This window comes from Neomonachus schauinslandi, chromosome 9 (genome assembly GCF_002201575.2).
Source record: "Neomonachus schauinslandi chromosome 9, ASM220157v2, whole genome shotgun sequence".
Classification (NCBI taxonomy): Eukaryota; Metazoa; Chordata; class Mammalia; order Carnivora; family Phocidae; genus Neomonachus; species Neomonachus schauinslandi.
The window spans coordinates 38,621,359-38,648,214 of record NC_058411.1 but is presented as its reverse complement, the minus strand read 5'-3'; the positions used below and the strand labels follow the sequence as shown (position 1 = coordinate 38,648,214).

The 26,856-nt window shown below is 37.4% G+C and overlaps 1 protein-coding gene and 1 pseudogene across 2 annotated transcripts in view; one reads left to right on the top strand and one right to left on the bottom strand.

Annotated features, from left to right (window-relative positions):
• Positions 1 to 26,856, top strand: part of MNAT1 (MNAT1 component of CDK activating kinase) — a 206,105-nt gene that overhangs the window by 29,295 nt on the left and 149,954 nt on the right. For both annotated transcript variants that reach the window (XM_021701441.1, XM_044918080.1), the window contains exon 2: positions 24,982 to 25,134. In XM_021701441.1, coding sequence (XP_021557116.1) covers positions 24,982 to 25,134 — 153 coding nt within the window. The remainder of the gene's footprint in view (positions 1 to 24,981; positions 25,135 to 26,856) is intronic.
• Positions 16,261 to 16,368, bottom strand: LOC123325967 (annotated as a pseudogene).

The following is a 26,856-nucleotide window of genomic DNA, read 5'->3' as shown; positions in this document are numbered from 1 at the left end:
CGTGTAATCTGCGGACAGCCATATCCCTGTCCATTATTGCTGCTGAAGGAGCAATAGTGCTTCCACTGTCCTTTTGCCTTCCAAATCTTTTGCATATGCTTCTCAAGAGTTAGCGTCAAAAGTAGACTTGCTGCCAGAGATTTTAGAAAATGTAGTTCCCAGATTTTTAGTCTCCGGAAAGAGCACTGAATGATGAAAATGGTGTTGAGTTGCCATAAGATAATCTACCATAGTTAACTATGAGAGAAAATAACAGGGTACCAACGTTAGATTGGGAGGTAAAGAATGTGTCTGTAAAGAGGAGACATATCTGGTAGATAAGATCTTTTAAAATATGGAGAGATCAGTTTCTAACAAGAATTGTGGCTATTTTATGGCACAAGTAGAGGACTTAGCCTTAGATAGGAACAGGGACAGTTTTTCAATAAGAGCCCTTTTTTTTTTAAGATTTTATTTATTTATTTGACAGAGAGAGAGAGACAGTGAGAGAGAGAACACAAGCATGGGGAGTGGGAGAGGGAGAAGCAGGCTTCTTGCTGAGCAGGGAACCCGGCACGGGGCTCGATCCCAGGACTCTGGGATCATGACCCGAGCTGAAGGCAGACGTTTAATGACTGAGCCACCCATGTGCCCCTCAATAAGAGCCGTTCTGAACAGATACTTTTGGTTTGAGAGTTGAGTAATGAGAAGAGACAGCCATAGGAAGATTGGGAAGAAGAGAGTTTTTGGTAGAGAAGACAAGTGCAGTTGTCCTAAAACTTGAATGACCTTGGCATGTTGGAAGGGCAGAAAGAAGACAAAAGTAGATTGATAGGACATGAAGCTGGAAAGTTAGGTAGGGGTCAGGTCACGTAGGGTCTTCAAGGTTCTTGGAATTGAATTTTGTGCTATTTAACATGAGATGCCATTGGATCATGAACAGGGAATGAAATGAGCCAATTTCCAATTTAAAGAGATTAATGTGGCTGTTCTATAGAGAATAAATTTTGGGGAAGGAGGCAAGTGAGGGTTGGGTTGATTCAGGAGAGGAAGAAAGTCGTAATGAGGGAGAAAGAGGAGAAAGTGGCAGAACTAAAGTATTTGAGTAGAGATTAAAAAATGAGATGCGGAGTGCAAGTGGAGAGGAGAGGTTGGCTCTAGATAAGAGCAGGGATGCTTTTTTTCATTTTAACATAAAATAATACAGTTAATATGGTTAAAGAAGCAGACTGATAGAATTGGTGTTCAGAAATGAGGTGAGTTTTGTCTGATTACATCCCATATTAATATAGTATGAGGCTAGGTCACTAGCTATGATTAAGGTGAGAATAGGAAATGTTGGAAGTCTGAGGAGAGAAGAGAAAGTATGAAATCGTTTTCTCAGAGATTGGGAAAATGAATATACTTGGAAATTATAGAAGGAATGTCTGGCGATATTGAATGCTCATTTGAGATCTGTGGTGATAATTTTAGAGTGAATTCAGTCCATAGGGTTATGAGATGTTTTCTTCAGCAAAATTTAGAAGCTCAGATACAGGCATGGACTAGTGGATGGTTGGGTTCAATCACAGAGAGTAGAGAGAGTGACATGTGAGTTTAGTGTATTTGCAAGGGATAGGTTATAATACTAGATGCTGGAATGTAAGCTTGTGTAGGATCGGACCTTGAAGGGGGCGATGAATGGGGAAGAGTAGTAGGGTCAGTGGATGGGACCCTTGGGGTCAAAGGATAGAGTGGTGGTACTTAATACAAGTCATCTGAAAGAAGAAGTGTTGTGAGAATAGGATGCTAGAAATAAAGAAATCAGAGATGTGTCTATTGATAATAGGGTTAAAGGTATGAGGGTGGGTGACTTAAGTGGGATGGGACAAGAGATCATTGGGGTTAAGGAAGTCAAGGAATTAGGTGCCTGGAATAATGGCTGGCTCATTTATGAGGATATTCAAGTTGCCAAAAATGATGATAGGAATAGTGGTTAACAGGAAGATTGTAAGCCAGATATAGAAAACTGTATTAGGGAAAAAGAAGAGTGGATACTGTTAAGGGAGTCCATAAGTGCGGGTAAAGATGGTGAGATTCACAACAGTATGGCACTGGTTGAAGCATGTGGACCATGTGAATAGATATTGGGACTACTGTGGATCATATTCATCATTCTGTGGAGGACATGAGAATTGAGTGTGATCATGACAGGAAAAAAAGGTATACTGCATTTGAGATAGTTTAAGGGATTGCATAGTGTTTAAAAAATTAATTTGGGTAATTGAGGAAGTGGGAGTGTGCTTATTTAGCTTTAGGGAATTAGCTCTCTAAGATATGTGTTCATTCTCTATATAATCCCATTTTGACACTAATGCACGTAAAATTATGTTTTTGGTGGTAGGTATGCCAATTGGTTGGAGATACTTTTTGTTTATATAGTTTTTGGGTGGAGTCCAAATGATCCAAATGAAAGTATTTGATTTAATAATGTATTTTCTGCATACTTTTATTATTTATTTATTTTTAAAAGATTTTATTTATTTGAGAGAGAGAGCACAAGTAAGGGGAGTAGCAGAGGGAGGGGGAGAAGCAGGCTCCCCACTGAGCAGGGAGCCCGATGTGGGGCTCGATCCCAGGACCCTGGGATCATGACCTGAGCCGAAGGCAGACACTTAACAGACTGAGCCACTCAGGCGCCCCTTCTGCATACTTTTAAAACTTACTTACCACTGTTATTCTTTACCTTTTATGAAGGACTTTTTTAATATTCGTGCGGTTCATCTGGTAAAGTCCTCTTTTTTCCCCCCCCCTTCTCATTCCATAGTAAATATTGGGAAGTTTATGGTTATTTCTATGCCAATAGCTTTTATGTTTATAGCTAGTTGATTTTATGGTCTGTTATTATGCCATCAAAGTGCCCAACTGAAAATAAAAAGTTGCATTAAGAATGCATATTATCTATGGAAGCATATTCTAGTGGAAAGATTAGGCTGAGAAAGTAGACTTAGTAAGTTTAATGTCCATACAAATGGTTAGATAGTTGTGCCTAGTCTGCTGAGTTTAATGGGCTGGGTTTAGGACTACACTAAAGAAATCTGAGTTCATTTTTTGGCAGTAGCCCAAGGATTGCACACAGGTCTCAAGGTCTTTGCTGAACCTAAACTGATGATACTGGGTTTGTTTTGATTCTTTATAAGATCCTTATTAATTTTTCAGCCCAGTTTCTGCGTTATGCTCATTCTGCCCAGACACTTTCAGTGATTTAGTTTTGGCTGCAAATCTTTTTTTTTTTTTTTTTTAAGATTTATTTATTTGAGAGAGAGAGAGAGAGAGCATGCATGAGCCAGCACGTAGAGGGGGAGGGGCAGAGGAGGAGGGAGAGAGAGAAAATCTCAAGTAGACTCCTTGCTGAGCACAGAGCCTGATGTGGGTGCTCAGTCTCACGACCCTGAGATCATGACCTGAGCCGAAGGCAGACACTTAACCAGCTGAGCCACCCAGGCTCCCCTCCATTAGTCTTTATACCATACCTATTGTCTGGTTATTTTGGATCCTTGGGTTCAGAGGACACCAGGGAAGAAAAGGAGTCATCTTTCTGGCAAGAGTAATTGATTCTGATCATCATCACAATGAGGACAGGGTAGAATTTGTCTGGCATTCAAGGGATTCATTGGAGTGTCTCTTGGTGCTCCCAATTCTGTTATTATAGCAAATGTGTAAGTACAGCAGGCACAGCATAAACAGAGAATGGTAAACAGGGGTTCAGATCCCTTAAGAGTAAGGGTCTGGGTCAGCTTGGTAGCAGGCTGCCTAGATCAGCAGAGGTGCTAGTGGAGGGTGAGGAGAATTTAGAGTGGAATGATGAGGATAAGTTTTGGCCAGGAAATCAATGGCAGCATTGGGGCTGTAGTTTGTCCCTTTCTCTAGGAAGTTTCCCATGGAAATAAAGTAAGTAGAATCCTTAAGAGCTGTTCCCAGCTAGGGAACTTATTTAAGAAGCAAGTAGATTTGCATGGTATAATTTACCTGTTCATATAGTCCACCCATTTTTCTGTAGCCTTGTTTGTGTTACTCATTTATAGAACCTCTAAATATAGTTTGAATATTATCTTTTATGTGTGATGAAAAAGTAACTTCCTCAGCTGTGGTGAGTTTTTTAGTAGTATTGTGTCCCTCTCCCCATATAGAAGTTTTTAATTTTGATAAAATGAAATTTATTGGTCTCCTATATTTGTTAAAGTTTTTTAGTCACTTTTAGGAAATTCTGCTCTGATGTCCTAATTATATTCTCTTATAATTTCTTAAATTTAAAGCTTTCACTTTCATGTTTAGATCATTTATTCAAACAGAATTTCTTTTTGTGTACAGTCTAAGAGATAGGGATCTAGTCTCCCACCCCTTTCATCTAGCAAGTCAGTGGTGTCCCGACCATTTATTGAGTCGTCATTCCTTTACAGATCATTGATTTGTAATACTATTTCTTTCATATGCTAGATTCCCAGGTATACATGGAATTTCTTTTTTTTATCTTGTTTCTTTAACTAAAGTATATTTGATTCTTGAAGTGTGCTGGTCCATTAGTGGTACATGAATCTATGGACATCTTTCTGGGATGTCAAATTTACCTAAAGAATATGAAAAAAATTTTGAGTAATTGAATTATTAATAATTACCTAAGGTGTTTCTTCAGTGAAAATAAATAGGATTATATTGTGGAGACAAATTGAACATTTATAAATTTTTAAGATAAAATATATAATTCGAAGAAATGTTGACTTTGTGGGAGACCATTTGAGCCTGTGTCCGCAGTCTTCCAGGAGATATATTTTTCTCTGCCATTTGAGAGTACTTTGGTGGCAAAGGGTAAGAGACTGCCTTGCACGCTTACATGAATTCTTGTTTTTTCCCCTTAAGAGTGTTATATTTATTGATCTGTGTATAAATTGTGAGTACTGATACCTTTGTTCTTGCTGTGATTTCTGCCTGGAATATCATCCTTCTTTTGTACTTCACAGCCATCAGATTTTTCAAGTTCCATCTCTTTTCAGCCTGTTTCCTGAGTCCTTTCCCATTGGTAATCCTTGATACTGGTTTTTGGTCCTTATTGGTCATTCCTTGCAGTAAATACTAGTTTTAATAGCTGATATTTATTGAGAGTGTACTATGCCTGATATATTTCTAACATTTTTATCTGCATTAATGGGTATAAATGTTACCAAGTCTGTGAATCCAGATCATACATCCCCTTCCCCATCAATCCCAATCCCTGGAAGGTATTATTTTTCTTTTTCACAAGGAAATTGAGGCACAGTGAGGGTTAATAATTTGTCTAGGGTTGCAGGCCTAGCAAATGACTAAAGGAGGCAAAATGGCTCCCACAATCTGTGTACTTAACCATGCTTTCCTTCCTTCTCAGTTGTGCAATAATTAATCAATTGTTCAAGGAGTGAATCTACTATTTTTACACTTAGACACAAACTTATCCTATTGTTTTATGGGTGTGTCCTCTTGCTTAACTACGTAGTATATACCTGAAGATAGTGATCAAATCTTATACTTCTTTATAATTTTACTTTAAACTTTAGGTAGAACCACTGCATATAATAAGTGCCCAGTAGGTGTTTGTAGATAAGGGTCTGGTAGTGAATTCAGTTTGACCCTTAGACTTGCCATAGAGTAAAATAAACCTTATAATTCATTGTCAAGTGGATCTAAGTCTTTTCATGTTAAGTAGTTACCTGATGGTTTGGCTGTTCTATCACCAAAGATAGCACTGTGAGATACCCTGGTTCGGGGGTGGTGGGGCTTGGCTAGATTTGGAACATTTCATTGGTAGAAAGATATGCTTAGAAATTAGGTGAGACGTATTTCTGGCCTGCACTTAAATTACGATCTTTTAAAAAAATATTTATTTATTTATTTGAGAGAGAGCGAGAGAGCTGCGTGAGCGAGTGAGAGGGTGAGAGGCAGAGGGAGAGAATCCTCAAGCAGACTGCACTGACCGAGGAGCCTGACACAGGGCTGGGTCCCAAGACCCTGAGATCATGACCTGAGCCGAAATCAAGAGTCAGTGCTTAACCAACTGAGCCACCCAGGTGCCCCAGCTTATGACCTTCGACAAGTCATTTTGTTTTACCACCTGTAGAAATGGGAAAATCTAGCTTAGCCTTTATTTTGTATAGACTTTTAAGCTTTCTGGAAGAAAAGTTGTATGCATTCAAAGTAGTATCATATTCTTATACTTTGTTATAATAACTTATATGATGTTATGTTGGTACAAATTCAAAAGAATGTATTATTAGCATAGCTTTACTTTTATTTTTAGTATGAGAAATTTAAGATTAAGAAACGAAGTTCTTAAAAAAAAAGTTTTTAGTAAAATAACTTTTTCTTCTGAAGGAACCTCTTCTCTATATGCCCATATATATGTGTGTGTGTACATATGTGTGTTGCTATGTATATATGCTGAAATATATGTTTTTAAATGTTTTTAAAAACAATTTTTAAAAATGCTGAATATAATATATTTTTACTGGGCAAAAATTATTATATAAACTTTTGAAGAGATTCTGGGGGACTGTGTCTTATTATTATTTGTATTGCTAACTCCATCTGTCATAGCATCTTCAATATCACTTCCCTATAATACAATACCATATGTTACACTTGATGGAATTTAAGTGTTAAGGAAAAGTCTGTATAGTATATAAAGTTTGTAATTATAGGTGATATGGAAAAGTTAAACTGATAATCATCAGTTATATTGAAAAAATGTATTTATTCCTATTTAGAAAAAGAAAATGTATTTATTCCTATTTAGAAAAAGAAAAATTAACAACCTTTGTAACAACTCAAGGTATCTAAAATTATCAAACTTGGAAGAAACCTTAAATATTTTATAAATGAGTATTTGACTTCCTCAAAGTTCCCCGTATGATAAGAGACAGCTGGAACGGCAGCCTAGGTTTTCTGATTGCCAGTGCAGATCTAATTATATCATCGTGTCTTTAATAAGTGACTTTTATGTGGTCAGTCATAGCTTTATCTTTTTAAAGAAATGGATTCTAGAGTAAAAGAATTATCTTTGTAAGAAAACTAACTTTCATGTGGTAAATGCTGGATTTATTATTTAAGGAAATGCATTCTAGAATAAAAAAACATCAGTGGCTTGATCTTAGGGCATGTAGGTAGTTCTCAGTGCTTTCACATATGTCTTTCATTTGAATAACATTTCTGGGAGAGAGTTAATTTAGGGATTATTGCTTTTATGGGTAAGGTAATTGAAGACTGTTTTTGAAAGGTCATTTAGGTAGTATATAATTTTAGATGCTTTTGTTTGTAAATAATAGGAAACTCAACTCAAACTATCTTAAAGAATTTATTGACCTGTTACTGAAAAGTACAGCCGTAGATAAGGCTTAATCCAGTAGCTAAATAATGTAACCATTATTTTGTTCATTCTATATCTTGGCTTCTATTTCTCTTCTTTTTTTTTTTTTCTTTAAAGATTTTATTTATTTGACAGAGAGAGACACAGCGAGAGAGGGAACACAAGCAGGGGGAGTGGGAGAGTGAGAAGCAGGCTTCCCGCTGAGCAGGGAGCCCGATGTGGGGCTCGATCCCAGGACCCCGGGATCATGACCTGAGCCAAAGGCAGATGCTTAACGACTGAACCACCCAGGCGCCCCCACAGTGCCATCTTTCTAAGTTTGCATCTAGATAAACAAAATAGTTGCTTTCTCTTACAGGCTTAGAGGGAATGACAGGAACCCAAAGAATAAGAAAACACTAATTTGAAAAGATACATGCACCCCTATGTTTATTGCAGCATTATTTATAATAGCCAAATTGTGGAAGCAGCCCAAGTGCCCGTTGATAGCTGAATGGATAAAGAAGATGTTGCGAGCATGTGCGTGCACACACACACACGAATGTTACTCAGATAAAAAAATGAATCTTGGCATTTGCAACAACGCGGGTGGAGCTGGAGAGCATAATGCTAAGCAAAGTCAGTCAGAGAAAGACAAATACTGTATGATTTCACTCATATGTGGAATTTAAGAACCAAATGAACAAAGGAAAGAGAGAGAGAGAAACCAAAAAACAGACTCTTAATTATAGAGAACAAACAGATGGTTTGGTGAAGGGGATTAAGAGTACACTTATCTTGATGAGCACTGGGTAATATATAGAATTGTTGAATCACTATATTGTACACCTGAAACTAATATAACACTGTGTATTAACTATATTGGAATTAAAATTAAAAAGAAAAATAAAAGGTATGATGGGAAGCTTTTTTCCCTGCTATTTTCTCTCCTAATATTTCACTGGGGCATATTGGGTTGCTTGCTTATCTTCAACCAACCATACTGTTAAAGAGGATGGCATTCACTGATTGGATTAAGCCAGTCAGTGATCACCTCTTGATTTAGGAGTGAGATCAAACTCATCCAAATTGTGTGATTGGGAAATTCATAGTCTTAGTAGTTTATAAAAGGAGAAGGTTTGCCTTGATATCTGGAGAGGCAAACAAAAGATGCCCCCCCCCCATTCCCGCAGCAAGCTAATATTAGAGTAAGAATCCAGGTTTTTCATTCTTTGTTGAAAATGGTAAATGAATACATAAACTTGATCTTATAGTAAGAATATATAACTTCAGTTTCTAAGTTTTTTTATCGATGTGAAATTCATATTATGTAACATTAACCATTCTAAAGTGAGCAGTTCAGCAGCATTTTGTACATTTAAAATGTTGTGCAACCACTACCTCTATCTACTTCTGAAACATTTTCATCACTATAAAAGAAAACCCTATACCCATTAAGCAGTTACTCCCTGTTTCTGCATCCTCCAGTACCTGGTAACCACTAATCTGTTTTCTGTCTCTATGGACTTAACCTATTCTAGATATTTTATGTGTCTGCCTCTTCATGTAGCATAATGTTTTCAAGGTTCATCCAAATTGTAGCATGTATCAATACTTCACTTTTTTATGGTTGAATAATTCCATTGTGTGTGTGTGTGTATGTATATGTATATACACCACAGTTTGTTTCTCTGTTCATATGTTGGTGGACATCTGGGTTCTGTCCTCCTTTTGGTTATTGTCAGTAGAACTGCCATAAACATGTTTGTATATGCATTTGTTTGAGTACCTATTTTCAGTCCTTCTGAGTATACACCTAGGAGTGGAATTGCTAGGGAATATGGTAATTCTATATTTAACTTTTTGAGGAACGATCAAAAAGTTTTCCACAGCATCTGAACTATTTTTCATTCCTACCAGCAATGTATGAGGGTTCCAGTTTTTCCATATCCTCAGCAACACTTGTTATTGTTCTTTTCTTTTTCTTTCTTTTTTTTAAATAGCCATCCTAGTGGATGTGAAGTGACATTGCATTTCCCTAATGTCTAATGATGCCTAAAATGTTTTCATGTTTTTGTTGGGCATTTGTATATCTGTTTTGGAGAAATTTCTGTTCACATCTTTGTCCATTTTTTAATTAGGTGGTTTGCCTTTTGGTTGTTGAGCTGTAATAGTTCTTTATATGTTCTGGATACTACACACATACCAGATATATGATATGCAGATATTTTTCCCATTCTGTAGGTTGTCTTTTCACTTTTTTGATAATGTCCTTTGATGCACTAAATTTTTAAATTTTAATGAAGTCCAGTATAGCTTATTTTTTTTTCTTTTGTTGTTCGTGCTTTTGGTGTCGTTATCTAAGAATCCGTTGCCAAATCCGAAGTCATGAAGATTTTCTCTTAGGTTTTCTTCTAAGAGTCTTTCTTCCAGGAGTTTATCTGTTATATTTAGGTCATTGGTCCACTTTTTTTTTTTTAAAGATTTTATTTATTTATTTATTGGAGAGCGAGCGAGAGAGAAACAGCATGAGAGAGGAGAGGGTCAGAGGGAGAAGCAGGCTCCCCGCCGAGCTGGGAGCCCGATGTGGGACTCGATTCCAGGACCCTGGGATCATGACCTGAGCCGAAGGCAGTCACTTAACCAACTGAGCCACCCAGGCGCCCGGTCATTGGTCCACTTTGAGTTAATTTTTGTATATAGTGTGAAGTAGGAGTCCAATTTCATTCTTTTGCATGTGGATATAACTTTGATTTTTAAAATAATAAATTAATATTTTTAAGGTAAATTTTTTACAAACATTTCTGCTATATTATTTGTAAGTGTACAATTACAATTTATAAAATTTATAATTTTTTATCTGTATAATTAGATGTAATAGGTAAGAATATTGCATAAGATAGCTTATTATTCACTGGTGTTTTATGTAGAATGAGTAGTAAAGTTTCTTCACTTTAAGAACGTTTCAGAAAGCTATTTTGTATTTTGTCATAAAAATAATACTTCAGGGGCACCTGGGTGGCTCAGTCATTAAGCGTCTGCCTTTGGCTTAGGTCATGATCCCAGGATCCTGGGATCGAGCCCCACATCGGGCTCCCTGCTCGGCGGGAAGCCTGCTTCTCCCTCTCCCACTCCCCCTGCTTGTGTTCCTTCTCTCGCTGTTTCTCTCTCTCTAATAAATAAATAAAATCTTAAAAAAATAATACTTCAGGGCGCCTGGGTGGCTCAGTTGGTTAAGCGACTGCCTTCGGCTCAGGTCATGATCCTGGAGTCCCGGGATCGAGTCCCGCATCGGGCTCCCTGCTTGGCGGGGAGTCTGCTTCTCCCTCTGACCCTCCTCCCTCTCCTGCTCTCTGTCTCTCATTCTCTCTGTCTCAAATAAATAAATAAAAAATCTTTAAAAAAAAAATAATACTTCATATTTGAAGATAAAAGGGCCAATGTTAATATAGATTATCTTTAGAATTAATTTCAAAACAGCAATGAGCAAGTGTGAAGAAATAGGTGATTTTGGGGCACCTGGGTGGCTCAGTCGGTTGGGCGTTTGCCTTCTTCTCAGGTCGTGTGGTCTCAGGGTCCTGGGATCGAGCCCCGCATCGGGCTCCCTGCTTGGCGGGAAGCCTGCTTCTCCCTCTCCCACTCCCCCTGCTTGTGTTCCCTCTCTCGCTGTGTCACTCTCTGTCAAATAAATAAAATCTTAAAAAAAAAAAAAAAAAAGAAATAGGTGATTTTATCTTAAATTCTTGAAAATAAAGTTGTTGGTTTTTTTTGTTTTTTTTTTTGCCTAGCTATTGTATCTTTGAAAGAAACAAATCTTCAAAGTTTTGATAATGTAAACGCAGGCATCAGCTGTAACCTTACTGAGGTTTCCTTCTTCATGCTGAGTTCTAAATACTTAGATATTTCCATCCTTAGTCTAGGCCTTTTATGAAAAAAAAGTCTTAAATTCTGTTGGCTACATATATTTGAATAATTGGGCAAATCACTAAGCTAGCTTTTACTAATGGAGTTAGTAAACTTACCCTCTCATATTCTAAAAACTCAAGAATACTTATCAAAAGTAATGCTTATTTGTATTCAATATTAAAAATTTTTTTTCTAGAGGTAATTGTTTTAATTTAACTTTAAATGGTTTTTGAGAAATACTTTTCCCATAAATACCTGTCATAGAATATGCTCGTGGTGTCACTGAAAATGGAAGAAACATGCACCAATTTTATAGAAATACCAGAATTCAGGATGTTGAAAGTTGCTGAAAATTTAAATAAGTGGAGGGGTACCTGGGTGGTTCAGTTGGTTAACTGTCTGACTCTTGATTTCAGCTCAGGTCATGATCTCAGGGTTGTGAGATTGAGACCCATTTTGGGCTCTGCCCTGGGCATGGAGCCTGCTAAGATTCTCTCTCCCTCTCCCTCTGTACCCGCCCCTTTACTGCTCACATGCGCATGTGCATGCACTTTCTCTCTCTCTCAAAAAAAAAAGGTAAGTGGAAAATATTGTGTCTGGACAGTTTAGGAATTGTTTGGTCAGATGGAAAGGACTTGATAAATGTAGAGATACAACTAACAATTGTTGAGCATTTACTATGTGCCAGAGACTGGTTTAAGTTCTTTTATATATAATAACTCATTTCATTAAGTTGATTATTGGATGGCCATTTGGTTTTTAAAAGGCTTGAGTTTTCTTTTTATTACTGAAATTAAAAAAAAATAGTCTCTACTATTCAAAAAGTAAAAATTACTTACAAATTTAAAGTATGACATGGGTTTTAAAACAATCTGAGGAATAGGTCTCGAGCTTGTCTGTTATTTTATTGAGTTTCTCTAGTATTTATTGGATATTTAAAATGATTAATTGAAAATGTTAATAAATGTTGAGCAAACATTGGTATACTTTGCTTTCTAGAAACAAAAATGTTAACATTATTATTGCTTTATAGACTTAATTTTTTTAGAGCAGTTTTATATTTATAACAAGAATTGGGAAGAAGGTGCAGAGATTTCTCATACCTGTTATCAGCATCGTTCATCAGAAATGGTACATTTTTTTTTTTTTTTACCAAGGATGAACGTACATTGATACATCATTATCATCCAGAGTCCATAGTTTTCTTTAGGGTATACTCTTGATGTTGTACATTCTGTGGGTTTGGACAAAACTGTAATGACATATATCCATCATTATAATACCATATAGAGTTTTTTCACTGCTATAAAAATCTTCTTCCCTCTGCCAACCACAACCTCTGTTCTTATTGTCTTGAATTTTGCTTATTTTAGAATGTCATATAGTTTTAATCATACTGGGTAGGCTTTTCAGATTGACTTTTTTTCAGTTAGTAACATGCATTTAAGTCTTTTCATGGCTTGATAGCTCTTTTCTTTTTAGTACTGAATAATATTTTATCATCTGGATATACCACAGTTTATGCATCCATTCACCTACTGAAGGATATCTGGGTTGCTTCCAAGTTTTGAAATTACTCCTGCTTTCTTTTGATTAGTGTTAGCACAGTATATTTTTCACCATTTATTTACTTTTAAAGTGTCTTTGTATTTAAAGTGAGTTTCTTGTAGATAGCATATAGTTGGGCCTTGTGTTTTGATATACTCTGACAATCTCTTTTTTAATTAAAAAAATTTTTTTTATAGGTCATGGTATTTCTTTTAATTTAAATTCAATTAATTAACAAATAACGTATTCTTGGTTTCAGAGGTAGAGTTCAGTGATTCATTAAGCTTATATAAATACCCAGTGCCCATTACATCACGTGCCCTTCTTAATGTCCATTACCCAGTTACCGCATCCCCCTACCCCCTCCCCTCCAGCCACCTTGGGTTTGTTTCCTATGATTAAGAGTCTCTTATGGTTTGTTTCCCTCTCTGATTTCGTCTTGTTTTATTTTTTCCTTTCTTCCCCTATGATCCTCTGTTTTGTTTCTTAAAATTCACATATGGGTGATATATGATAGTCTTTCTCTGATTGACTTATTTTGCTTAGCATAATACCCTTTAGTTCCATCCATGTCGCTGCAAATGGCAAGATTTCATTTTTTTGATGGCTGAGTAGTATTCCTTTGTATATATACAGTTCTTTATCCATCTGTCGATGGACATCTGGGCTATTTCCATAGTTTGGCTATTGTGGACATTGCTACTATAAACATTGGGTGCAGGTGCACCTTTGGATCACTACATTTGTATCTTTGGGGTAAATACCCAGTAGAGCAATTGCTGGGCCGTAGGGTAGCTCTATTTTCAACTTTTTGAGGAACCTCCATACTGTTTTCCAGAGTGGCTGCACCAGCTTGCATTCCCACCAACAGTGTCAGAGGGTTCCCCTTTCTCTGTATCCTCACCAACATCTGTCATTTCCTGACTTGTTAATTTTAGCCGTTCTGACCGGTGTGAGGTGGTATCTCATTATGGTTTTGATTTGTATTTCCCTGATGCCGTGTGATGTTGAGCATCTTTTCATGTATCTGATGGCCATTTGTATGTCTTCTTTGGAGAAATGTCTGTTCATGTCTTCTGCCCATTTCTTGACTGGATTCTTTGTTTTTTGGGTTTTGAGTTTGAGAAGTTCTTTATAGATCTTGGATACTAGCCCTTTATCTGATATATCATTTGCAAATATCTTCTCCCATTCTGTCAGTTGTCTTTTGGTTTTGTCGACTGTTTCCTTTGGTGTGCGAAAGCTTTTTATCTTGATGAAGTCCCAGTAGTTCATTTTTGCCTTTGTTTCCCTTGTCTTTGGTGATGTGTCTAGCAAGAAGTTGCTGTGGTTGAGGTCACAGAGGTTGCTGTTGTGTTCTCTAGGATTTTGACAGATTCCTGTCTCACATTTAGGTCCTTCTTCCATTTTGAGTCTATTTTTATGTGTGGTGTAAGGAAATGGTCCAGTTTCATTCTTCTGCATGTGGCTGTCCAGTTTTCCCAACACCATTTGTTGAAGAGACTGTCTTTTTTCCATTGGGTATTCTTTCCTGCTTTGTCTAAGTCTAGTTGACCATAGAGTCGAGAGTCCCTTTCTGGGTTCTCTATTCTGTTCCATTGATTTATGTGTCTGTTTTTGTGCCATTACCACACTGTTGTGATGATCACAGCTTTGTAATAGAGCTTGAAGTCCGGAATTGTGGTGCCACCAGTTTTGGTTTTCTTTTTTAACATTCCTTTGGCTATTCAGGGTCTTCCGTACACATTTTAAGATTATTTGTTCCAGCTCTGTGAAAAAAGTTGATGGTATTTTGATAGGGATTGCACTGAATGTGTAGATTGCTCTAGGTAGCATAGACATTTTAACAGTATTTGTTCTTCCAATCCATGAACATGGAACGTTTTTCCATTTCTTTGTGTCTTCCTCAGTTTCATTCATGAGTATTCTATAGTTTTCTGAGTACAGATCCTTTGCCTCTTTGGTTAGGTTTGTTCCTAGGTATCTTATGGTTTTGTGTGTAATTGTAAATGGGATCGACTCCTTAATTTCTCTTTCTTCTGTCTCATTGTTAGTGTATAGAAATGCAGCTGATTTCTGTGCATTGATTTTATATCCTGGGGCAATAGTTTTAACAAGATGTATGCAGATGTGCCTGTGAAATGAGACCTGCAGATGCTGTCATAGGCACTAGGGGCTGTGTGGGCGGGGTGTGCAATTTGAACAAGCTACAACTCAGGTTTCCATAGGGACTGGTGCGCCACTATGGCTGCCAGAACTGAGGACCCATCAAGGTGGTTGGGTGATGTTGTGGTGTCAAGGTTTGCCCAGGTCTTCTGGGGAGGAACCCAGAGCGCCTGGACTGATGGAAGCATGACTGGAAAGGGCCATCTGCTGAAGCATGAGAGGGTGGGTCTTGGTGTAAGCAAGTTAGGTAGTGAGTGTTGGCACACTTGTTCCTGTAGGTGGCTGTGTGTTTATGCTTAGGGGCAGGGGAGGGAGAAGGTGCCTGATAGCTCCTTTGTTCCTGGCGGGGTCTTCCTGTGATCCCTGCCCCTTCAGAATACCCTCTGAGATGAGTAAATAGCTCTCTGTCCTATATGCCACAGGCATTTTTCAAACTGCTGATTGTACACTGTATCTCCATGAGCTGTTTGTTGTGCTATCTCTTTCAGTGTGAGGACTCACTTGCTATGCCCTTTGGTCTCTCCCTGAACCAAGCTTGCTGATTTTTGAAATTTCAGGTTTTAGGTCCCTGTGGTTATAAGAACTCAGGAGGGGTCCCTGGCTGCCTCAGTTGGAAGAACATGAGACTCCTGATCTGGGGGTCTTAAGTTCAAGTCCCATGTTGGATGTACAGACTACTAAAAAAATAAATAAAACTTAAAAATAAAGAAGAACATATGAAAGTTGGTTCCTCTTGTTTATAAAGTCAAATATTATGGGACTTTGTCTTCCTGGTCCAGGCTCCCTGGTGTGATAGTCTCTTTCTCACTTCTCTTTCTGTGGGCAGCTCCCTCCAACCCCCAGATGTAGCAGTCCTTTTGGCTCCCCTTCATGTCTCTGCCCTTCCTATCCTCTTTGATGTGGCCTCTACCTTTAGTTGTGGAGTTTTTCCTGCCAGTCTTAGGGTTGTTTTCTGTGTTATTTATGCTGATGTGAGTGTTTTTTAGTTGTATTCATGGGACGAGGTGAGCTTAGGGTCCTCTTACTCCACCATCTTCCCAGCCTCTGTCTGTTGTGGTTTTAAATGAGCATTTTATGTGATTCCATTTTCTCTTCCTTAGCATATCAGTCTTATACTTCTTTTTTTTACTTTTGATAGTAGCTGCCCTAGAGTTTACAATAATACATTTACAACTAATCCAAATCCACTGTCACATAACACTATACAACTGAGCAGTAGTGTGAGTCTTATAATAACAAAATAATTCCAGTTCCTTCCTCCTATTTCTTGTATTATTGCTATTGTTCATTACACTTATATATAATCATACATAGGCACATATATATGCACATAATATATATACATAAGTTTACATAATCAGATGTTATTGCTGTTTAGAATAATACACTTGATCTTAGCCAAAAGGCTGAGAAGCGATCAATTAAGAATAACAAAATTATTATTTTACCTTCATCTATTTCTTCTCGAGTGCTCTTCTTTTACTTATGTAGAGATCAGAGTTTCTGGCCCATTATTTTTCTTTCTCTAAAGAATATTTTTTAACACTTCCTACTAGACAGGTCTCTTGGCAATAAATTTTTTCAGTGTTTGATAAAGTATTCATTTTTTTCTTCACTTTTAAAGGGTAATTTTGCAGTGTAGTGAATTCTAGGTTGGAGGTGGTTTTCTGTAAACACCTTAAATATTTCACTTATTTCTCTTGCATGTTTTGGGGAGAAGTTGAATGTAATTCTTATCATTGTTCCTGTATAAGTGAGGTGTTTTACACCCTCTGGCTTCTTTCATCATTTTTTTCTTTGTCTCTAATTTTCTGTAATTTGGTAATGATCTGCCTAGGGTTTTTGTTTGTTTGTTTGTTTTGGTTTGGTTTGGGTTTGGGTTTTTTTTGGCATTTGTCTTCCTTGGTGTTCTCTGAACTTTTTGGATCCTCAGTTTGGTCTCTGATGTTAATACAGGGGAAATTTTCAGTTGTTGTTTCAAACATTTCTTCTCTGCCTTTCATTCTTCTCTTTCTGGTGTTCCAGTTGCACATATCTTACACTTTTTGTAGTTCTACAGTCCTTGCATATTCTCTTTGTTTAGTCTTTTTCGTTTTTAGTTTTCGAGGATTCTGTTGGTATATTTTTTTGCTCAAAGATTGTTTCCTCAGCTGTGTCCAGTCTACTAATAAGACCATCAAAGGCATTCTTCATCTCTGTTTACATTGCTCACCTGTTCTTGCATCTTGTCTACTTCATTTGTTAGAACGCTTAACATATTAATTATAGTTTTTTTATATTCCTAGTTTGGTAATTCTAACATCCCTGTCATGTCTGGTTCTGAACTTGCTCTGTGTCTTCCAGTTATGTACTTTTGTGTTTTGGTGTGGCTTGTAAGTTTTTCTTGATAGCTAGATGTGATGTATTGTATAAAAGGAATTGTTCTAAGTAGGCCTTTAGTGGTGTTGTGAAGAGGTATTGGGGGGAAGGGAAGTGGTCTCTATTCTTGTGATTAGGTCTCAGGATTTTAGTGAGCCTATGCTTCTGGACTGTGAAGTTCACAAGTGTTTCAAAGTTGTTTTTTCTCCCTCCTAGTTAGATGGACTGGATGGCTAGACTTGGCTGCAGTTCGTTATTTACCTCTCCCAGTTTAGTTAGGCTCTGATAATACCCCAGCTGATTAGGCTTTGGTTAAGTAGTTTCACCTGAGAGCAGGCCTTATTGAGAAGGCTAGAGTGCACTGGTGTATTTCAAAGTGGTTCCTTTCTACACCTCCCCTTTCACATTCAAGTTATGATTGTATTTCTTGATAAATAAATCTTTATTGATCACATATAACTTTGTTCTCAGTCATTTTGGTCTCAGTACCTTAATTACTAAGGACTCCCCAAGAGCTTTTATTTATAAAGATCGTATCTGTTAATATTTACCATATTGAACATTAAAATTGAGAAAATTTGAAAATATTGATTCATTAAAAATCATAAACATTTTACCTATTAATATAAATATTTTATAAAATATATTTTCCAAAACAAAAATTTGGGGGTAGTATTGTTTTACATTTTTGCAAATTCTTTTGATGTAAGGGTTAAGAGAAGACAGCTAGATTGTGATATTTGCTTCTGTAGTGAATCTATATTGTTACATGTTATTTCCATTGAAATGTATGAAGATGATATGGCCTCCATAGATATGTAGTTGGAAAATGGAGGAACGTGTTGATAGCTTTTTCAGATAATGTAAATATTCTTTGTCCTGCTTAGGTAAATATATATTTGAATCATTGTGAAAGTAAAGGGGATGTCTTATTTAGTGTATGACCTGCATTTCTGGATATTGTAGTACTAATTGAATTTGCCCTTAGCTTTCCCAAGGTAGACTTACAGTAATGGTCCCTATAAAGATACGTTCCTGGCTTGGTATACTGGCAACTTGATTTCTTTAAATTCTCCAAAGCTCTGAATGTTCCTGGTGGTCATGTTGTGTTCCTTTACCATTCATATAATTGTTTATCAGGTCTCCCAGTGTGTAGTATTATTTCTGAAGCTCTTCGTAAAGTTAGCTAGAGGACTTTCAATTTCTAATTGACTCTCACTCTGTTTCTTCAACCATATATTTGAAGCGGCATTGAGCCTCTGTAAAACTTGGATCTCAGCATCTAATACTATAACCTCCACACACTTTTTGGCTATTCTAGGTCAAAACTATTCATCAGTGACAACAAGAATGGGTTCAGAAGAGTAGAGTCCATGTATTTTAGGAAATACTTCACTCAGGATAGTGCATTTGGAACTGTCATTGGCTTGGAGCATTTGGAGTGTGATGTGTTAATGCTTACTGGCCAAGAGCGTGCAGTATAATTTGCTGAGCTATTGCTTATTGGCTGAGAGCTTATGATAGTATTCAGAATATACCTTTATCATAGAGTTTTATTTTTTTTTTCTATTTTGACCACTATATTATGAGCCCTTATGCACAAAGTTTGTGTTATTCTCCTTGTATCCTTAATAGAGTGAAGGATATTGGATTTGGATATATCGAGTTTGAGGTAACTTTTTTCTAAATAAAAAAATGTACCCGTGGGTTATCAAAGAGGAATTGTGCAATAGGCAGTGTCTAATAGGAACTCAGGAGAGATATTTGGGCTAGAGGTAGACACTAGGGATTGTTACTTAGGTTATTGTAAAAGTTTTGAGTAAGAATAAGATTGAAAGAGAAAATGTGGAATGTGAAGCAGACCATGGTCAATTCTTACTAGTTAAATGAGTTTAAGCCAGTTATTTGACTCCCTAGTGCTCAGTGACCTCATCTGTATAGTAAGGAAAATCATAAAGTCCTATCTATGTCATAAGATCCCTAATACATGTTATCCTTCTAACTTCCTTCATACTTTTCCAGCCTTTTTCTAGAAAATATATACAGTGTTATTTAACAGAGCATTTAAATTTGGCTTAGGAGTTTACTGGCAAGAGGGCAAAAAGGGAAATTAGATATATTCCATGGTCCTTGCTGTTTGTAAGGAGGGTACAAATCCACTTTTTGCTGCAGGGGGCGGGGGCTCGGGCTCATGTTTTCTTGGCACAGCTATACTAAATTACTAGCTCTTTCCTTTCCCCCCATATTTAGCTCTATTTTTCTGGCTCAAAATGGGCTTAAACATAATATTTGAATTTGTGCGTTATATTACTTGCTTGTTAGTTGTAAGTTGCCATGCTAAATGGTAATAGCCAACAGAAAATTGAATAGTTATTAATTTTGAGTTCTAAGACTGGAAAAAATGGGTTTACATAATTTCTTTCTTTTTAATTTTGAGAGTAAATTTTATTCTTTGCTTGATATCTCAAAACACTGTGTTGCAGTAGTTTTTTTCCTCAAGCTTTGGCGTAGATAATGAATTCCCTTTTAGGTATAAAGTGATACATACCAATGTAACCTTAGGTTACAGAAAAGTTATTTGCAGGTCTTAGAAAAGTTAGGCAGCATATTTTGAGAGAAAAAATTGCCTTAATAATACCTAGCTCCTACCCTATAGAGTTCAGTGCACATGGGTTTAAGGAATAATTTATTATAGGGAAAATTTTTTCTTTAATAAAAGTTATTACTTGCTTATCTTTCAAGACCATAGACTTCTCTTAATTTAATTTAATTTATTTATTTGAGAGAGTGTGTGTGTACATGAGGGGGCGGGAGTAATGTGGCTGGCAGAAGGAGAGGGAGAAGCAGACTCCCTGCTGAGCAGGGAGCCCCCTGCGGGGCTCTATCCCAGGACCCTGGGATCATGACCTGAGCTGAAGGCAGACTCTAAACTGAGCACCCCAAGACCACAGATTCTGTTAGAGAGCTGGTGAGCTGAAGAAGAATAGAAAGTCCTGATAAAACTAGATTACTTCAAAGAAAGTCTTTAAACACAAAATTTGTGATTATTTACCTTTTCTAAGTCAGTTAATCTATTTTAATAGGTATTGAAATTCTGCATGAAATATAATTCCTTTTGAAAAAGTAAAGCAACTAAGTCAATTAAAAAATCTTGACAGGGCGCCTGGGTGGCTCAGTTGGTTAGGCGACTGCCTTCGGCTCAGGTCATGATCCTGGAGTCCCGGGATCGAGTCCCGCATCGGGCTCCCTGCTCGGCAGGGAGTCTGCTTCTCCCTCTGACCCTCCTCCCTCTCATGCTCTCTGTCTCCCATTCTCTCTCTCGCAAATAAATAAAATCTTAAAAAAAAAAAAAATCTTGACAAAGGAATATAAGCAGTTAAATATTGATATAAGAAAACAAAATCTAAAAATAACTTGTTTAGAGTGAGAAGAAGGTAGGCACCATTCTGGTTTTTAAAAACAAGAGAAAACCATAGTGATATCTTTGGGAGTGGGTAATGACTAAGGATTTGGGCTTTTCCACAAATTTTCCTGTGCTCTGGAAAATACAAGATTTTGTATGAAAAACTTTCTTGCACTCTTGGAGGCCAAAGATTATCCATATACTGCTGTTTCGGTTGCTCTGTTGCCAGATGCAGTGAACTAGCAATTAACTTTTTCTTTTGTTCTTTTTTATATAACTAATTTTCATGTAAATACTTTGTAAATATGTATTTCATAAATATGTAGAAAAAGATTGGTCACATAAACTCTAAAAGTAGTATGTTACTTGTGGGAAGTGAGAGAGAATAGAATGAAGCGGAGCTTTAAGTTTTTTTCTCTGTGTGTTTATATATTTGAGCTCTAAGGAAAGAGTTATTTGTTCTTATAGCAGTTAAAATCAGAAAGGGAAAAAGTTGTATAGGAAAATAAATTATTCTAAAAATTCTTAAATACTGTTAATCCTTATGATTTAAAGCAGATTTTTAAAAAGTAGAGATACAGGGCGCCTGGGTGGCTCAGTTGGTTAAACGACTGCCTTCGGCTCAGGTCGTGATCCTGGAGTCCCGGGATCGAGTCCCACGTCGGGCTCCCTGCTCAGCAGGGAGTCTGCCTCTCTCTCTGACCCTCCCCCCTCTCATGCTCTCTATCTCATTCTCTCTCTCTCAAATAAATAAATAAAATCTTAAAAAAAAAAAAAAAAAGTAGAGATACAGAACTGATTGTGGAAACAAATAATATATCTAGTATATAACTTTTAGAAATATTTAAGTGTTCTGTATTACCTTGTTTTTTAACATTTTTTTTTTTAAGATTTTATTTATTTATTTGACAGAGAGAGAGCACGAGCAAGGCGAGTGGCAGGCAAGGGAGAGGGAGAAGCAGGCTCCCACTGACCAAGGAGCCCGACGCGGGGCTCGATCCCAAGACTCTGGGATCATGACCTGAGCCGAAGGCAGATGCTTAACCGACTGAGCCACCCAGGTGCCCCAGTTTTTTAACATTTTTTTAAAAGATTTTATTAGAGAGAGAGAATGAGTGGTGGGGAGGGCAGGGAGAGAGAGACAGAGAGAGAGAGAGAGAAGCAGATTCCCTGCTGAGCAGGAAGCCCTATGCGGGGCTCCATCCCAGGACCTGGAGGTCATGACCTCAGCTTAACTGACTGAGCCACCCAGGCGCCCCTGTATTACCTTGTTAAATGAATTATCAACTGAGTCTACTCTCCAGGGCCTTGAAATATAGAATATTATTTGTGGTTTGATTTTTTTTTGAGTATTTTAGATGGCTCCTTGCTTATAAATATCTTTAGTCAGTGTAGTTTTATTTATTTATTTTTTAAAAGATTTATTTATTTATTTTAGAGAGAGAGCACAAGCGGGAGTGACAGAGGGAGAGGAGAGAGTGAATCCTAAGCTGACTCTGGCTCAGCGCAGAGCCCAGCCCGGGGCTCAATCCCACGACCCTGATATCGTGACCTGACCCGAAACCAAGAGTCAGAGGCTCAACTGACTGAGCCACCCAGGCACCCCTAGTTAGTATAGTTTTAAAGTGTGCTCATTTTCAACTTCTGTAGTTAGATTTCATTTTCTCTAACCACAAAGATTAGGGGAAATGTACCACTCCCAATCTTGCGAATCCTAAAGTGAATTTTCTGGGGTTTTGTTGATCATGATAATGACAGCTGTGATCTGTGTTCTCTTAGGAACTTTTTTTCCCCTCTAATATTTGATGGCACTGTTAAGATAGAAATTGCAAAGGTCAATGTTATTATTTTATTAATAACCAACCTTAAAAATTCTTATTTCCCTATGTCATTCTTCTCATTTAGCTTATTCCACATGTCAGCTACATACATGGAAGAAATAAATGTTCCCCTTACTCATTAAATTTTCTCTTTTCCCCTTTTATATTCATTTTCTTATTATGTATAGTTTTTTGAGTACTTATTATCTCTGAGGCACTGGGGATAGAGAACAGGTAGGCCAGATTCCTGCTCTCATGAAGTGTAAATACATCCTCCATCCTCATAGAGGTTACAGAAAATCAACGCGTAAATAATTTCAGGGCACCATGTCAGCTACATACCTGGAAGAAATAAATGTTCCCCTTACTCATTAAATTTTCTCTTTTCCCCTTTTATATTCATTTTTTTTTTTATTATGTATAGTTTTTTTGAGTACTTATTATCTGTGAGGCACTGGGGATAGAGAACAGGTAGGCCAGATTCCTGCTCTCATGAAGTGTAAATACATCCTCCATCCTCATAGAGGTTACAGAAAATCAACGTGTAAATAATTTCAGGGCACCTGGGTGTCTCAGTTGGGTAAGCATCTGCCTTTGGCTCAGGTCATGATCTTGGGGTCCTGGGATCAAGTCCCCTGTTGGACTCCCTGCTCTGCGGGAAGCCTGCTTCTCCCTCTGCCTCTCTCTGTTTCTCATGAATAAATAAATAAATAAAATCTTTAAAAAAATAGTTTCAGATAATGCTAAGAAAGAAGTGATTAGGGCTGGTATAGCCCTAATGTATGTGGAGTTGGGCAAGATTGCAACTAGAGGACTGTGTATCAAAATGTTTAAATATTGGTTAAGAACCAAGCTACACCCTTGGCACAGTCTTGAGTTCCCATGCTGTCCACTTACTTCCCAGGGCTGCATCCTCAAGACCCAGAGGCTAAAGGAACTGTTGTTTTCTTATAGCCAGCCTTTCTACTTATTAGTGTGATTAGTAGCATGGATATCTTGGGACAGGGCAAGGATGGTTGAGTGGTGCCTGGACCCATCAAAAACAGTGTGAACTGATCCTCTCAGGTTCCTAGGAATCCAGTATAGAGAGGTTGACCTCTTTAGGTCCTTGTTTTTCCAACTCCAGACTTCCAGGAGATTCTAGACTCTTCCCCAAATTGTACTTCCCAAGAAGAAAGGAGGGAATGCAGGTATCTGGGAAATATGGCTTTCCTAGGCAGTCCTGGTGGATTTGGGGCAGCCAACTTTAACTGATTAAAGCTTTTATGAGGAACCATTCCTTCTGTGATTTCTCAGGGCAGAAGCTGTGGTGATTTTTCTGCTTTCTCCATAGATACTGGGGTACCATCAGTTCCTTCTCCTTTGGCCTGGGGTGGGGCAGGGGTGGAGAAGACCTCTTTCAACTATCACTTGTAATTTCTATTTGTTCAATTGCTTACTGAACTTTCAAAAAAAAACCCCCAAAAACAACAACAAAAAAAAAAACAACTTCTATCTTATAAGGCTGAAAGAGAAAAAAAGTCTTTGTTTTAGTGATTGTGATTTGCAGAGTGCTTTATTATTATTATTATTTTAATTTTATTATGTTTGTCACCATACAATATATCATTGGTTTTTGATGTGGTGATCCACGATCCATTGTTCTCGTATAACACCCTGTGCTCCATGCAGTACGTGCCCTCCTTAATACCCATCACCGGGCTAACCAATCGCCCCTCCCCCCTCCCCTCTAAAACCCTGTTTGTTTCTCAGAGTCCAGAGTCTCTCATGGTTCATCTCTCCCTCCAATTGCCCCCCCATTTTTCCCTTCCTTCTCCTAATGTCCTCCATGTTATTCCTTATGTTCCACAAATAAGTGAAACCATATGATAATTGACTTTCTCTGCTTGACTTATTTCACTTAGCATAATCTCCTCCAGTCCCATCCATGTTGATGTAAAAGTTGGGTATTCATCTTTTCTGATGGCTGAGTAATATTCATTGTATATATGAACCACATCTTCTTGCAGAGTGCTTTAAAGTGTAGGCCTTTGGAGGAGGCTTCTCTTGCCTAGATCTAAGAGTGTTACTAGACTGAGAATGGAGGTGACCATAGATCATCTTTTACATGCCTCTTTGACTTTTCCCTATCCTGCTACCTCTGAATCTGCCTAGCCCCCAACACAATTTCTTTTAATTTGTAAATTTGTTTAGTTTGTAAAATGAAACTGGTATCCCTTGGGGTACCTATGTCTAAAATGTAAGCTCCAAATGAAAATAAATATCTAAAAGTTTTATGGTGTGTGTGAGATTTTCAAGTAGCAGTGATTAATTTTCCTATCTCTGCTCCCCTGCCAGAAAAACGCACCCAAACAAAAAACCACCAAAACAACAAAAAAAGGGTAAACTATATACAAATTGTTGTGGATTTGAGTATTGGCTTAAGTTTACCTTGTATTTTCTCCTTACAGGTGTGAAAGTTGTGTGGATTTACTGTTTATGAGAGGAGCTGGAAACTGTCCTGAGTGTGGCACTCCACTTAGAAAGAGCAACTTCAGGGTACAACTCTTTGAAGATCCTACTGTGGACAAGGAGGTTGAGATTCGGAAAAAAGTCTTAAAAATGTAACTATTATTGTTTGAATGATTCAGTATACAAAGAGGACTTTAAGTATTATTTCAATAATTGCTATAATTATTTACTGATGGAAATATGGATAGTTTGGCAAGTGAATAAATGCACAAATTCGTCTATGCATTTGTTCAACAGAAATTAAGTACTTGAAGAACAGTTATCTAGCCTTTGTTAGAGAAGAGTAGATCATTTTGTTTGATAGCTTTACAATTTATTTACTATTTATTTTATAATTTAGTTAAATACATATTGAGTACCTACTGTGTGTGAATGCTGTGTTATTCATATTAGGCATTAGGTATGAAATGAGTGAAATAGCTATGAACCTTGCCCTTATAAGGCTTACAGTATAGTAGTATAGAATAGCATGGAGATAGATAATAAAACAGGCAAACTAAACAACTGTATGGTTATAAATTGAGAAGAATATTACGAAGTTAGTGACTGAGTGTTGGTGTGGATCACTGATATCAGGTGGGGCCTGTAAAGGTATCATTTAAGTTGAGATTTGAAGTGTGCTAGAGAAAATAATGTGTTAGCTATAATTTATTTTCATATATATCTGTGTGTGTACATAATATATTTTTAATATTATCTTTTTCATTTATAATTTCATTTTTACTCTCTCTTTTTTTTTAAGATTATTTATTTGAGAGAATGAGAGAGAGAGCACACAAGCAGGGAGAGGGGCAGAGGGAAAGGGAGAAGCAGACTCCTCGCTGAGCAGGGAGCCCGATGCGGGCTTTATCTCAGGATCCCAGGATCCCAGGATCATGACCTGAGCCAAAGGCAGATGCTTAACTGACTGAGCCACCTAGGTGCCCCTAGTTTTTACTGTTTGTGAATAGTTTTGGGTTTTATTTTATCTGTCCTTTTATTAAAAGTGACCTTATTGTTTTTAAGTTTAACAAATTAATATAAAACTTAATGTATTATTATTATATTTTTTGGTGGTACATGTTTCAACCTAGGTCACTAGTGTTTTAAAGATTTGTTTATTTATTTTAGAGAGAGAGAGAGAGAGAAAGAGTGAATGCAGAAGTGGGAGGGGCAGGGAGAGGAAGAAAGACTCTGAAGCAGACTGCATGCTCAGCACAGAGCCTGATGTGGGGCTTGATCTCATAACCCTGAGATTATGACCTGCGCTGAAAGCAAGAGTTGGACCCTCAACTGACTATGCACCCAGGTGCCCCCTAGGTCACCAGTGTTTTAGCAGCATCTTTCTAGGTACTTAACCTGTGTTACTTTATCAATGTCCCAGGCTGCTCTTTTATTACTTGTATTGCTTCTGGGAGATAGTCTCTTTTATTTTTTTTAAAAGATTTTATTTATTTATTTGAGAGAGAGCAAGAGCATGAGAGAGAGCTGAGAGAGAGAAAGAGAGCACAAGCAGGCGGTGAGGTAGAGGGAGAAGCAGACTCCCCACCCAGCAGGGAGCTTGATGTGGGGCTCAATCTCAGGGTCCTGGGATCATGACTTGAGCCAAAGTCAGGCACTTAACCGACTGAGCCACCCAGGCGCCCTAGATAGTCTCTTTTATATTAATTTTTTTTAAATTGATCCCTTGTAGTTTTCTAATTCTTCACAGGGACATTACAATATTTATAGAATTTCCTGATCTGGTATTCTTTAGACTATAATTGTCATGAAAAATTGGAAGGTGTTTTTTGAATTAATTTTTAGCTTTCTGAAAATTAGCAAATCTATTTATA